The 16419-nt window shown below is 37.4% G+C and overlaps 1 protein-coding gene across 2 annotated transcripts in view; it reads right to left on the bottom strand.

Moving 5' to 3' along the window:
* Positions 1-270: 270 nt before the first annotated feature.
* Positions 271-16419, bottom strand: part of LOC140159329 (sarcospan-like) — a 63601-nt gene continuing 47452 nt past the window's right edge. For both annotated transcript variants that reach the window (XM_072182770.1, XM_072182771.1), the window contains exons 2-4: positions 13102-13591; positions 7744-7830; positions 271-3915 (exon numbers count right to left, since the gene is read on the bottom strand). In XM_072182770.1, the coding sequence (XP_072038871.1) occupies positions 3430-3915; positions 7744-7830; positions 13102-13578 (1050 nt within the window). In that variant the 5' untranslated portion in view covers positions 13579-13591 and the 3' untranslated portion in view covers positions 271-3429. The remainder of the gene's footprint in view (positions 3916-7743; positions 7831-13101; positions 13592-16419) is intronic.

Below are 16419 nucleotides of genomic sequence, written 5' to 3'. Positions count from 1 at the left end.
AAACTATGAAATCACACCATCAGGCGAAGTTTTACCATAATTCTTAGACTAGTTAGAGTCCTTTTATTCCTCTCTCCTCTTTTTCTCCATTCCATAGTTTTACGACATCACGGTCGGACATTACATTCAAAAAAGTCAATTACAATAATAAAATACATTCGCAATCATGGCGCTACGCAAATCTGCGGACATAGCGCGCCACACCGCGTACGCCTACTATTTTGAGCGCATTGCAATTAATCACGCACATTAGGCTACTACATGACAGGCATCTTGTATTTTTTGAGACATTTTTCAAGGTAATTCCTACTCTCAACATTGTCAATAATATTTTTAAAGGCTGATATCTGAATTTCCAATTTGACAATACCCTAACTTACGAACTCAATATCTTCGCTTAGGAATGTCAGATTTCAATCATTGGGGAAAACGGCATTGTGGAGCAAAATATCTCTTTATTTAAGATGTGTAAAAACCTCAAAATTGATAACCTGCCCAAAAGTGTCTCCTTTTGACATGACACGTCACATATTCTAATCTTGAATCAAACTAATGTTACGCTTTTTAAAGAATTCTCCCGAGATGAACGTTATTCTAGAGCACTGAAGTCGTATGTATAACAAAAGGTTTGGGATATCAAAACTTATCAACTTCTGACCTGTGCCTCATTTGCTCATTTTGGGTCAATCGATATGAATTCAGCAGACAGCCGAATCCGTATTCGGCTTTTGTTACGCATGAATTATTTGTGAATTAGCGAACAAGGGATTAACGCTTTAATTGCTCAAGAGGGCAGCATATGAATATTTAACGGTGACAATCGTCAACCGTACTGCGTTGCACCGTTAGCTAACCCTATATACCGCCCTCTTTCGCTTACTTTAACGCTGCACACCGTTGGAAAATTGATATGCTGCCATCTACAGCTAGAAACGCCTGTTCTCTTATTCAAAACAATTCATGCGTAACAATATTAACATGAACTTATCAAAAAGAAGAATCCAGATTCGGCTGTCTGCCGAATTCATAACCAAATGTATTATAATCAGTGATGAGGGTAGTCTTCTGAACATTCGGAAGTTTAAAGTCACCTCTATCCGTTGTCAGTTCACTCTTACAAAAAAAAACCTTCTAAAGGTTCTACATCCAGTATAGCCTAAGGCATTTGCAAGAACCCGGACATGGTTCTTTTAGCCTTTACAGGACTTTTGTAAGTCTAAAATGGTTATATCTGGCCTTTTCAGAAACTGTTTTAGTTCTTATTATTAAATTATTTAAGGTTCTACATACAGGACATCTTGGAACTTTTTAAGAGTTCATGGTCAACATTTACACTCATATTATTGATTCAAAATGACATTTCGAGTTAACCATTTATCGGATTATGCAAATAAATTACGACAGATTCAGATCAAATTACGTCGTCAGTGTATCAAGTAACATAATAATATAAGAGTACATTATCTACGGTATTCAAATAAAAGCAATAACTAGCAAATAAACCAAGTAATCTCTGCTAATGAACCGACTAATGAAGCGTCTAGATCCATTTACACTGATAAGAAAGGCCAATGCTATAATAATGAACTTGAACTATTTGGTTTTAATGTTGAAGCAAAAGATGATAATAATTTTCTTTGGCACACTGTTTTCCTGAAACTCATTTGAAGGCGATGCAGAATCCTGGCCAATTTATGGAGATTGAGTTAAAAGTTATCTATTTAAAGCTATAGAATAATTGTAGTCCTAATTTTAATATTAAATACACAAGGCTTATACTATAACATTTTCATTGTGACCACCTACATGCAATACAACTTTTAATTTTTATGGTTTTAAAAAACACATTATTTCTCAATAATTTTATAAGCTTTAAAATCTAGAAGAAAATAATAAGTACGCAAACTTTATATAAGTCTTACACATACATTATCCAATAGTGACAATGTGTCCACCTATATGGTTCCAGAATAATCTGGACACCAGCACGAGCCACACGAGTAAATCCGATCCGGATCTGAGTCAATTAATTAAAAATGAGAACTTACTTGGCCCTGTTTGTATGTCGCATTAGGCCCAGGCGATGCATGGAAGGCAGCAAAGCGTGTCTACAGAATTGTTTTTCATACTGTACAAATTATAATCGGAGCCAACGATAAAAAAATACTAGTTCTAAATTAAAGACCGCATTAAAAAGACTAGTTTGCGTATGACGTCCTGCCAACCAGACCAAAAATGTCTTACTGCGCATGGTCAGTAACCAATCATGTTGCGCCTTTGCCCTGACGTCAGACGCAAACTAGTCTTTTTAATTCGGTCTTCAATTATAATACGTCACCTGTCGATCAAAAACAGAAACGATTTGTTTACGATTGATCGTGATGATTAAAATTTCTGAACGCGGCGGTAAAACGGCGTGCTTCAACAATTGCTTTTATGCACGTAAAATTTTAACCGTTATTTATTAAACTGAGATTTTTACTTTTTGAGAAATTAATGAATTTATCGAACTTTTCGGAGATCGTCACCTTAGTTGCCCCATCCCTTAAATGTTTTCCAATTCCTTTTCTCTGGTGAGACACCAGATGAATCAACCTTCCTTTTTAGTGCTATTAACCAATCAAGTGTCGTGGGGAGTTTGATCGACTATGCCGTCAGACGCAAACCAGTCTTTTTAATTCAGTCTCAGATTATAGTGCGTGCTGTTCCAAAAACGCCACTTTTTTAGAAGTGTTTTGTTTTGTTTAATTTTCTTAATGATAAGGACGCATAGTGTTTGCTCATATTAGCATTGATTACGTACTGCGTAGGCCTAATGTTTTGGCATTCAGTGAACCAAATTGATCCGAATTTGAAAGTTTCATGCTGATGGCGCAATAAAGCCATTACTGATTCGTGACATAAATATTGACATTACAGAAGTCCAAGGCAGAATTATGAAGAGAAAATATGCTTGCTGTTTGAACGTCACATGTTAAATCAAAACAACCTTTTCTAACATTGAAGATCTACGTCATAATTGACTTATGTGTCGAGCCTTCACTATGGACCACAAGAGCCTCATCCAAATGGCATAGTCTAATAACCTCAATTACATAATCATAGTTTTTGTACCCAAATCTTCAAAGGTCATTCAATGAATGTACAAATATATTGGGGTTTACTGTTCCCCTGATAGATGAGCATGTTGTGGATCCTAGTGCTCGCCCCAAAATAAACTATTACTATACGTGTTGATTGACACTATAGTAAATACTAATTCTTCTATATATGACCACATTAAGTTAGTTGTTCTTTTTTTTGAAGTACACCACATTGGCACGGACGAAAGAATCTCGGTAGCGTTAAAATATATATACATAATACAAATATAAACTTAAAAAGATAAAACTGCATAAAAGTTGCACAGAAATAATTAAAAGGCCACTGTCACGTAGCCTCACATCCAGCGTTATCATTGCTTGGTTCCGGTGGTGGCGTTTCGGTGACAGCTATCACCTGATTTGCATATGTCTGGTTTCCTTGTCTTGGCGACCAATTGTAACCACTGGGTAAAGTGGCGCTATACGAATAAAATCTTAGACCAGAATGGAAATCCTGGTATCGATCACGCCACATAAGGATAACTACAAAGAATGAAGAGAATCCACCAACGGCATTGAGAGTACATTGAAAAAATAAATAAGTTCGGAGATTGAGAAGTACGCTCATGCAGTCTGTTTCGATGACACCGTGAAAAGTGTACATTCTCGTAAGGCCTTCTTCAATGCGCGTACAGCGGCAGTCGGCATCTTCCTTTGGTTCGCAGGAATCCGCAATGATTAGAGCAACAATATTGGAGCCTTGGATCCCACAGAAAGCACTGGCAATGGTATTTACAAATATACATACCACGGATAAAAATACAAAAGAGGCCTGTATGTGATGAGATAAAAAAGATATAAAGAAACCATTAAGCACACTACTTCATCAACTATCTACTGCTGATAGCACACTACTTCATCAACTATCTACTGCTGATAGCACACTACTTCATCAACTATCTACTGCTGATAGCACACTACTTCATCAACTATCTACTGCTGATAGCACACTACTTCATCAACTATCTACTGCTGATAGCACACTACTTCATCAACTATCTACTGCTGATAGCACACTACTTCAACTATATCTACTGCTGATAGCACACTACTTCATCAACTATCTACTGCTGATAACACACTACTTCATCAACTATCTACTGCTGATAGCACACTACTTTATCAACTATCTACTGCTGATAGCACACTACTTCATCAACTATCTACTGCTGATAGCACACTACTTCATCAACTATCTACTGCTGATAGCACACTACTTCATCAACTATCTACTGCTGATAGCACACTACTTCATCAACTATCTACTGCTGATAGCACACTACTTCATCAACTATCTACTGCTGATAGCACACTACTTCATCAACTATCTACTGCTGATAGCACACTACTTCATCAACTATCTACTGCTGATAGCACACTACTTCATCAACTATCTACTGCTGATAGCACACTACTTCATCAACTATCTACTGCTGATAGCACACTACTTCATCAACTATCTACTGCTGATAGCACACTACTTCATCAACTATCTACTGCTGATAGCACACTACTTCATCAACTATCTACTGCTGATAGCACACTACTTCATCAACTATCTACTGCTGATAACACACTACTTCGTCAACTATCTACTGCTGATAGCACACTACTTCATCAACTATCTACTGCTGATAGCACACTACTTCATCAACTATCTACTGCTGATAGTACACTACTTCACCAACTATCTACTGCTGATAGCACACTACTTCATCAACTATCTACTGCTGATAGCACACTACTTCATCAACTATCTACTGCTGATAGCACACTACTTCATCAACTATCTACTGCTGATAGCACACTACTTCATCAACTATCTACTGCTGATAGCACACTACATCATCGATTATCTACTGCGGATAACACCCTACTTCATCAACTATCTACTGCTGATAGCACACTACTTCATCGATTATCTACTGCTGATAGCACACTACTTCAACTATATCTACTGCTGATAGCACACTACTTCATCAACTATCTACTGCTGATAGCACACTACTTCATCAACTATCTACTGCTGATAGCACACTACTTCATCAACTATCTACTGCTGATAGCACATACTTCAACTATATCTACTGCTGATAGCACACTTCTTCATCAATTATCTACTGCTGATAGCACACTACTTCATCAACTATCTACTGCTGATAGCACACTACTTCATCAACTATCTACTGCTGATAGCACACTACTTCATCAACTATCTACTGCTGATAGCACACTACTTCATCAACTATCTACTGCTGATAGCACACTACTTCATCAACTATCTACTGCTGATAGCACACTACTTCATCAACTATCTACTGCTGATAGCACACTACTTCATCAACTATCTACTGCTGATAGTACACTACTTCATCAACTATCTACTGCTGATAGCACACTACTTCATCAACTATCTACTGCTGATAGCACACTACTTCATCAACTATCTACTGCTGATAGCACACTACTTCATCAACTATCTACTGCTGATAGCACACTACTTCATCAACTATCTACTGCTGATAGCACACTACTTCATTAGCTATCTACTGCTGATAGCACACTACTTCATCGATTATCTACTGCTGATAGCACACTACTTCGTCAACTATCTACTGCTGATAGCACACTACTTCATCAACTATCTACTGCTGATAGCACACTACTTCATCAACTATCTACTGCTGATAGCACACTACTTCATCAACTATCTACTGCTGATAGCACACTACTTCATCAACTATCTACTGCTGATAGCACACTACTTCATCGATTATCTACTGCGGATAACACCCTACTTCATCAACTATCTACTGCTGATAGCACACTACTTCATCGATTATCTACTGCTGATAGCACACTACTTCAACTATATCTACAGCTGATAGCACACTACTTCAACTATATCTACTGCTGATAGCACACTACTTCATCAACTATCTACTGCTGATAGCACACTACTTCATCAACTATCTACTGCTGATAGCACACTACTTCATCAACTATCTACTGCTGATAGCACACTACTTCAACTATATCTACTGCTGATAGCACACTTCTTCATCAATTATCTACTGCTGATAGCACACTACTTCATCAACTATCTACTGCTGATAGCACACTACTTCATCAACTATCTACTGCTGATAGTACACTACTTCATTAGCTATCTACTGCTGATAGTACACTACTTCATCAACTATCTACTGCTGATAGCACACTACTTCATCAACTATCTACTGCTGATAGCACACTACTTCATCAACTATCTACTGCTGATAGTACACTACTTCATCAACTATCTACTGCTGATAGCACACTACTTCATCAACTATCTACTGCTGATAGCACACTACTTCATCAACTATCTACTGCTGATAGCACACTACTTCATCAACTATCTACTGCTGATAGCACACTACTTCATCAACTATCTACTGCTGATAGCACACTACTTCATTAGCTATCTACTGCTGATAGCACACTACTTCATCGATTATCTACTGCTGATAGCACACTACTTCGTCAACTATCTACTGCTGATAGCACACTACTTCATCAACTATCTACTGCTGATAGCACACTACTTCATCAACTATCTACTGCTGATAGCACACTACTTCATCAACTATCTACTGCTGATAGCACACTACTTCATCAACTATCTACTGCTGATAGCACACTACTTCATCGATTATCTACTGCGGATAACACCCTACTTCATCAACTATCTACTGCTGATAGCACACTACTTCATCGATTATCTACTGCTGATAGCACACTACTTCAACTATATCTACAGCTGATAGCACACTACTTCAACTATATCTACTGCTGATAGCACACTACTTCATCAACTATCTACTGCTGATAGCACACTACTTCATCAACTATCTACTGCTGATAGCACACTACTTCATCAACTATCTACTGCTGATAGCACACTACTTCAACTATATCTACTGCTGATAGCACACTTCTTCATCAATTATCTACTGCTGATAGCACACTACTTCATCAACTATCTACTGCTGATAGCACACTACTTCATCAACTATCTACTGCTGATAGTACACTACTTCATTAGCTATCTACTGCTGATAGTACACTACTTCATCAACTATCTACTGCTGATAGTACACTACTTCATCAACTGTCTACTGCTGATAGCACACTACTTTTTATCTACTATCTACTACTTCATCAGTTATCTATATGCTATCGTGCTATTATACTATTAAAACCCAACCGGCAAAACTACTAATGGACAACCAACAAATGTACACCTTTTCGGTTAATCCCATAAGCCTTTGCGTATTTATACCCCTGATGACATATTAACTGATCAACAAACCTTACAAGTCAAAAAGCTAGATCTGATATAAATACTGCATTTTGGGAAGGCATTCCGAGCAAGACAGCAGCTGAACTACACGGAAATAACCACATCAATATAGTGTTACCGGTTATGGTCAATTTCTATTTAGCTTCTAATCTTTTCGCGCGTTTTGTTGCCCCGGGAAGAATTTTGGCGCGAAAACAAATGTACTTATTTCCTGATAAGTTTCCATTTTATATTTATTGATATGTATGTTGTTACCTTAAGAATAAACGCTTTGATACTTCCCGAGAAAGCCACTCTTCTTGTTGCGCTGAAGTACAGCCCCACACAGCCGGCCAGAAACAACTGTAAAGATAAAATGTAGAATTGCAATTTATATTGCTTGCTATGTGTTGACATAAGATAGCAATGCATTAAGATAAGAATAAATAAGCAAATCTATAGAGGAATTTCGTATGTCACTACGATTATCTCAAATAAATGCTTTCATCGCTGTCGCAGTCTTATTGATTTCACTCAAGCTTATACCAATTATTGATGTACTGGTCTGGTACTATACTTCTCAGATTACAGAGAATCGCGGCATTAAATATATATATTATTAATTATCGAGGATAATAGATGGGATTTAATTGTAATGTCTTCTTAGGACCTATACTTGAGAATGAATATAACATTAATAGGTATTGTTAACTTTGATGAAAACTTCCATTAGATACCAGTTAAAATTTTGAGAAATACCTTTAAAACTGTCTTTTTCTGTTGCAAGCACGAAAAGCATTAAATATGTTAAATGTCTGCACTGTGCTTGCCCTGAAAACAAAATTGTTATATCAAACACGGGCGTCTCACTATGAACCAAACCTCATTTCCAGTGACCACAGTTCACCGACTTCCATTCAACGAGCATATCTCAAAAATTGACCTCAAGTTATGGAGGATGAGATTGTGTACCTAATGTACTCAAAGATCATCCCATGTATACACACACGTGCTGTTGGATATCAGAATTTTGTCATGACATATGAACATGCTGGGGAAAGTGTCTGTGTCATTAAATCTTAATTAGCCGTGATTTAAATTTGCAATTTCGCGTCCTCTTTTGTCTAGAGAATTGACAACTCAAAGCATAGAAACAATGAGAATAAATAGAACCCTGTGTAAACATTAAGTGTCTATTTTATTAGTAACACAAGTGTGTTGCTCATGAAAGATGATGTGACATCGGTAATGTTGCATGAAATCAATTTTATTAGTCTAGGTAGACACTACACCTTTTCCCAACCCACCCATCTCTAAGTGCTTGCATGCCCTGTGTCCTGTTCATGACGTATTTAGCATAAAGGCACACTATGTCCTCCAAATTAAAATGCCATAATAAGGCAGAGTAAAATAAAAACATGTTCCTGGTCGGGATTTAAAAAAAAAAGGAGGATGAGATATTTAGCGTATAGAATAATGCCTAAAAAGTAGGAGGCCTTTTTATTTTATTCTTCTGGTAGGTATGCCCCCCGTAATGATCACAGAACCTTCGAGAAGTGATTCTTGTACAAAGAATGTAGAAAGTATCTCAACTTCCTAGATATTTTTTTCAAACGTTATAACTGAATTTTAAAAAATTAAAAAATTAAAGCGGCCTCAAAAAGGGAAGCGGGAGGGGACGAGAAACATGTTTAATTTTTTACTCGGCCTAATATGGCATTTATAATTATGTGATCTGTTTATTATATATATACAGATGCTTTGTTTTACGTCGGGAAGCAGTCTGATGCAAAAAAAATACATTCTAAGTAATCAAAACAGCCGAATCTGCTACGTAATAAAGGTTGCTGTCGCGTCCTTTACAACCCAATAATGTGTCCGTTAATGATTGAGGCGTAGCCGAACCCATTATTTAAATGCCGATGAGCAAAATAATGGGGAAAACCGTATTCGTTCGTATTAAAACGTAACTTGAGTATCTACTACGTTTCTTACTTTACAGAGAGCCTGTCATTTTATACTTCGGAAACACACTGATTTAAAGAATCCGTACCAAGTTAAAAGGATGTATTTGTTATGTTATTTGCATACCGATACTACGTTCCTACTTGCGACATTCGTTTGGTCCATGATTCAATCCGACATTTCTCTGATTCAATAGAGAGCTAGGCAAGAAAGTGACATTTTATTGCATTGCGTTTTACGGTTCAATTTTGTTTCATAAAATCAAGTTTTACTCGGGTAGCAACCAGGCAAACACAAAATTCAATTGGTGTTTAGTAGTGCCTGCTCACTCCAACCAGCAGAGTTTTCAATTAATTTTGTTACGTGATGCTTGGCATTTTTGCCCGAATGAGTCGTTCGGGAACAGAAAACATGATTATTTCAGGCAAAAAATAAGGTAGGGGCCTATTGATATATGACTCTCAAACTCGGTCACGACATCATTTTAAGAAAATTTGAAAAGTCCAGTGACGTCAAAATGAAAACAAATGAATTGTGTTCTACGGTGTGTATTGTAAGGATGGCATGTCGACCGACATTACATGAAAAACACATCAATATCATTATCATGATGTGAGAAATACGAGTATGTGTGCTTTGGGTGTGAGTGTGTGAGTCTCAATCATCGAGATGCACCAAATGTTTGTTAATATAGATTTATACTTTTTCCAACGACATCCGAGTTCAGGAAAGTCTGCATTTAATCTCACATTTGCTTCGCAGCCAGTGAATATATTAATGGACTCTAACTGTGTGTAGGCGTACGTGCATGGGGTGGATGTTGGTGGACATGGGGGCGGGGTGTAAATCATCTTGGTAATAATCGAGTAAACCATAGTAAACTTTGGTGTAGATATAGCACAATTATTTTTGCGAGGATATCCAAAGTCAGGAAAGTCGACATTATGGTCCCACATGAATTTCACTTGTACTGCACTGTACATGTGTGGGGAATAGATGTGTTTGTGAGATGATCCCGGTCCTGAAAAACACACATTTTATTCCGCAATCTTCTTGAACGTTCGTCAATACACCCATTCTTAAAGCTTATGCACACATAATCAAAAGACATAATGAAAGCCTATAGCTGAGCCAAGACATTGCACCTTTAGCTTTACTCGAATGTAACCGTATACTATCTCATGTTCAATATGCCATGTACTCTGCTCTGCCCATGTAAATATTTGTCTCATGTATATAGCTCACAGCAAACCAAGCGATAATAGATTTGATTTATTTCTATACAACGTTTGTAACATGTACTTTCGCAATCTTTAAGATTATGCTATACGACATGCTAGTTTTAGGGATTATTTTTTTCGTTTTATCATTTTTTTCTTATGTTCAGTGTTATTTAAACTATATGAGATAAACATAGTGATTAATGGTTTAATATACTGTGTATTCCTTGTTTCAACCAGAAAACATAATTCTGTCATAAATATATTTCAAAGCGTTGAATTTGTAAGCTCACTATGTTGCATCGCAAATCAAAGACATTGGGTCCTATTTTACTATAATTATATTCTGATGCTTTGTGAATAAACATTGAATTTTATGAGACCACGTTTTACACAGTCTGCAACAGGTTAAACAGCATAGTGAATTCAAAGGGTATACGGTGTAGTGGCGCAGCGGTACGGACTGTGCCTTGCAATCGGGGTATTGCTGGTTCGAGCCCCGGTGGTGCCATCGTGCTGTGCATTTGAGCAAGGCGCTTTACCTCACTTGCCTCTCTTTACCCAGTGGTGAAATGGGAAGCTGTTATGAATATGGTCCATTGAGCGCCACCCAAAGGTATGAGCATGCCTTGGGCATTATATGGCAGCTGATAGTAACGATTTATTTATTTATTTATTTATTTATTTATTTATTTATTTATTTATTTATTTATTTATTTATTTATTTATTTATTTATTTATTTATTTAAACCTATATGTGAATGTATATATTTTTGTGTTATACAACTATAATATTGTAGACAAGAGTTGGTTCCATAGTCCATCCCGTGTCTTGTCTATTTTGATTAGCTCATCTGTCTAAAAATTATCGGATCAAAACATAAAGGACAAGGACATCCTCTTTGCCTCTTATCATAAACCTTTCCGTGTTTGAAAAACGAAAATATTTTAATTAATTAGTCAGCACATCGATCAACTTAAAGAGGTTTACAGGTCACTGCCAGTCGGTAGCAGTTTAGGTTACCAAGCAGTTCCTGATGGAATACCGTCAATTAAAAGCACTCGGTGATTAAATTGACATTTTGTTATTACCACACCAGCGAGTGTGGAGTGTGTCAAACTAAACAGGTTTCAAATTGAATTTGGCGAAAGATGCAGATTGAACTAATGGAGACTGACGTATGATGGTCAGTTAATTGATAGAGTTGTGTGGATCAAATATACCATGTGCTACAGACCATGTAACTATATTATCCATAGGGAGAGAAATCACTGGGTACCAATCTCGCCGATTCGTGGCTCGATGCATTAGGCGGATGCGCCGTATTTAGCGTTAGGTTTGGATGTTTAATTATTTTCCACCCGCGGTCACGGCGATGATCCCCCTCAGACACCCCTTTCACGAACTTACTACCAAATAAAACGTATATATATTAAGTATAAGTTAAAAGCTTATTATCTCAGACAAAATCATAATTTCATTTCAAAAGATCTTGATATTAAAAATAAAAACAAGATGACTCTTAGTTTAGTTGGAAGAAGGCAAATTAGGAATAGTTCTGACCATCAACGATATTTCGTTACCTACAACGCAAAATAGGTCATGGTCAATAGCCTGCAATGGGGTTGACCTTTATTGTAGGATTTTGGCAATAACGAAGTATTCTAGGTAGTGCACACTATTCCTTAATTAAATTTCTTTTACATGACGAACAATTAGAGACCATTTTTTACATGTATGCCTGAACTACTGAAATCGGAGCACTTTTAGTTTCTGACACCTGTATAGCCAAAAAAACTGGTCACTCCACCCGCTTTTACCTTTTTGCTTACAATTCAGTAACGGTAAATAGGTTACAGATGGTCAAACTATACTTTTTCTGAATCGTTATGACCATGTGAATAAGGTGGTGTGGTTTTTGAAAAAATTCTGACCAGTTTTAAAATTTGACCTTTTAGATTTGATGTTTTGAATTTGATAACATAGCTGATCATTTATTTTCTACGTACTTTTTCTGATCTAGAGACGTCGTCTAGAAATTGATTTCCGAGGGTGCACGATACCCCCTTCTTCCAACTAAACTACCGTAAAACCTCGTCTACAAACATAGTGTTTTTGATGAAAACTAAATTAATTCGAAACAAGCGTCAATATATGCTTGGATCTGTAATTTATTGGCTCAAACTCCATAATGGCACCTGGATAAATTTAGATTTCATCAGAAGCACTCTATATGCTTGTAGACGAGGTTTTACGGTATGTGCATCTAATTTCATCACGCCTTTTATAATGAAAGACAGAGATAAAAAGAGACTAGTTCGCGTGTAAAACTAGACAAAAATGCCGTACTACGCAGATCGGCAACCAATCACGGCGCACCTTTGCCCTGACGTCAGACGCGATTTAGTATTTTTATCTCTGTCTTTCATTATAACATGTTTAACTTACCAAGATCCCTGCCCAATAAGGCGCGTCTCTGCTTTTCAATGATGACGTCATATTTAGCATCGTTCCTCCAAATACTATGATGGTAAAACCCAACAATATTTGCAAAGTTACTAGGCACACTGGCAACGTGCAGCACTGTAGGTTATATTTAGATGGTCTAACACTCGAATCCTTGCGGACTACGTTCTCCGTGATGGGTACTCGTATTTCGGAATGAACACTATCGTGATGCGAGTGTGATGGAGATATGGAATGAGTTGAAAGTGATGAAAGGTTGTTGGGTTTTAAATCAGGGGAACTAGAACTCTTAGAACTACGAGATAGTCGAGCTGTAGATCGTGAACTATTAGAACCTTCGCTACATCCGGGCATGCTGACTGCCCGTTCTAACGTTTCGTCTCTCATGGTGGTTTTAATAATGCTTTTTCCTCGATCCTCAAGAAAACATCGACGGCACGTTCTCACGCCACACACCATACACCTTCATCTCCTGCAATAAAGAAAAGTCAATTGTAAAGAGATTGTTAGAATTGCTTTCTCGTCTCATTCTCGCGAGGTTACAAATCGTCATTTAATTCTGATATTATCAATATTGCGCGAGCCGATGTAATTATATCGTTTCTACGTGTAGTGAAAGGTGAATATGAATGTCTTTCAAGTCGATGACAATGTTTGAATGACGTTGATAACAAATTTAATTTCAATTTAAAATAATTCAGTACATATATAATTATAGACATGCGTTGCAGGGCCGGATTTACCATTGGGCCAGATTTGCCCGGGCCCATGATCTCCAAATTTTGGGGCCCTAAAAATGGCCCTGTGCCACGTTCCCTGTGCATATTCCTTTTTAGCCCGAGAACACCTTGTTTTGGGCCAAAATAGGGTAGAGTTGTACAATTCTGCCCGCTTCGCGCGCACTGGCCCTTTGCGTAGCAAAATTCATCTTCATTTGGAATATCGATCTTATACCTAAACCAAAACTGGGCACTTGAGTGTACATGCCTTCCTCACGGTGAATTTGGGTCTTCCAAAGTTTGGCCTGGCCCAGGGCCCCCAAAAAGCCGGCCCTGGATATAGTTGAACGAGTATGAGAGACATATCTACAGGTAGCCAGAGTGGAACTCATGACTCTCTTTATGTTCTAAATGCCAAGCCATAAATGTGTAAGAGTCAATTGATTCTCCTGTAGGTGTCATATGACTCGCTAAAAGGAGTCAACAAAGCAGGACTCAACAGTCAACTGCCCAGCAAACGCAAATAATGTTAGTAGATCACCGGGGTCAAATTTGACCATTTTTTAGTCGGTGCATAATTGACAGTCGCGCGCGGGGTCAAAAATAACCATCTGGGGTTATTTTTGACCCCGCATTTTTAAGTGTGTAGTTAATCTAGATACGCGATTTACATTAAACCAATTCCCCTAGGTTGTTAAATTAAAGAAATCCCCTTATCAAATATTCTATCCCTTCAGCTTATTCCAATTTACATTTTCATCTACAGATATTATTTCGAAATTTTTTCACGAATATTCCCTGGATGTTGTTTTCGATAGATGAACTGCATGTTGTGCCTTTTGCCTCCCTTGTGTTTGCCCCAATACCTGCTAGTACTCTCAATACATTATAGCGACCATTCACTCTGACTTCCGTAGTCTGCCTGTTTACCATGTTTTAGCCTTTCAGGGCCTTTTACATCACATAACACACTACATGTAACCTTTCGCGCCCTTTACATAATAGAATTTACCGAGAACTTAAAGTAATTTTTGAATGGTGTATTGAACTATCAGGTATGCTTTACACGTTCACACATTTTTTTTACCCAGATATTTTGATGTAAGTAATTTCTTCCTATAGTGTTTCAACAAGCGAATTGTCATCGAGGGACGACACGCAAAGCGTTGCATGTATTCCCTCGCCATACAATCTGAATGTATTTTTCAAATGGCCCTTTCCAAACCAATTTGTGTAGTTTTAAAAGCCTTCGCAGCTCCTGATTGTGTTTAAAACAATTTTCTAGCTGAGGTAGTGACTGAGGGACCTACTATATATTGTTAATGTCTTCCTCTATTCTCACTGCGTGTAATAATGGATTTTGTCTAGCGTAGTATTTATTATTAAACTTGAAAGCAAAAAAAAAAAAAAAAAAAAGAAAAAAGAAAGAAAGACCATGTCAATTGAATTTTCTCGAGTAGAAACAATGCGGGTATCGCAACGCGGCTGTAGTAAACGCTATAGATTCACGTCTTGCGTTATGTCATGTATTCGAGTAAACATTATATAAATAGATATATATATATATACAAAATATTAACGATGTCTTTTCAGTCGCACCACATGGGCACTTAACGCAAATGACCATACGAGTATGCTCCCCCGGAAATACCCCTCGTTTTGGATTTCGCAGCTCCGAAAGACCCTCTAAATTTGACAAGAGCTCCGAAAGACCCTTGATTTCGATAATTTCAGCTCTAAAAGATCCCTGAATTCCTGATTCCTCACATTTCTGGTTTTAGGCGATTTTCACACAGAAAACCAAAAAAAAGACCCTTGATTTTGACTGTTAGCAGCTCCAAAAGACCCCATTTTACTTGTTCGCAGCTCCCAAAGACCCACCACCTTAAAATTCCGGGGGAGAATACCAACTAAAAATATGATGTGCCCCAGGACACTACCCACGTGCACACCCACATTCTCTCACACACCCCTCCTCCACCCATCACCGTCCACACCCCAACCAGATTCACACGCATCGCAAGTATAGTATATACCGATCATAAAACAGACTCCATCAACGTACGTTTTCCATGCTCAACGTCTCCTCGCAAAAATGATCTTGTAATTCTTAATGCACTAATCCTATTTTCAATATGATGCTGAGTATACCAAGCAACCCTATAGTATATATAGGTCAATGAATAGATATATCGACCTTATCTTATCAGTATCACTGTTGTTTCATCTGAACAAGCTGTTTGCTACGGCCTCCAACCAGCCAACAATTTATTTCACTCTGGACGAAGACCTTTACCATATTTATCATCGGCGACAATTTCTGTTTATAAATGACCAGCCGGCGGCGATTTTATTTTAAATTTTAAATTAATCACAAGTGGAATCCAACAGGCATATTGAAATTATCAAGAGACAGTCAAACATGGACTTGTCAAATTTAATATAAATATTCATGCAGTGAGAAAGACGCGTCTTCTTGAATCTGATTATCAAGATCATGCTCGATTGAAGTATTAAATTTAATATGCCTGTGTATCGATGGAAACATTGTAAATACATTCTCTATAATAAACCAGCAATA

This window comes from Amphiura filiformis, chromosome 8 (genome assembly GCF_039555335.1).
Source record: "Amphiura filiformis chromosome 8, Afil_fr2py, whole genome shotgun sequence".
NCBI classification, from domain to species: domain Eukaryota; kingdom Metazoa; phylum Echinodermata; class Ophiuroidea; order Amphilepidida; family Amphiuridae; genus Amphiura; species Amphiura filiformis.
Note: the sequence above shows the minus strand (reverse complement) of the source record. Positions and strands in the feature narration are given on the sequence as shown.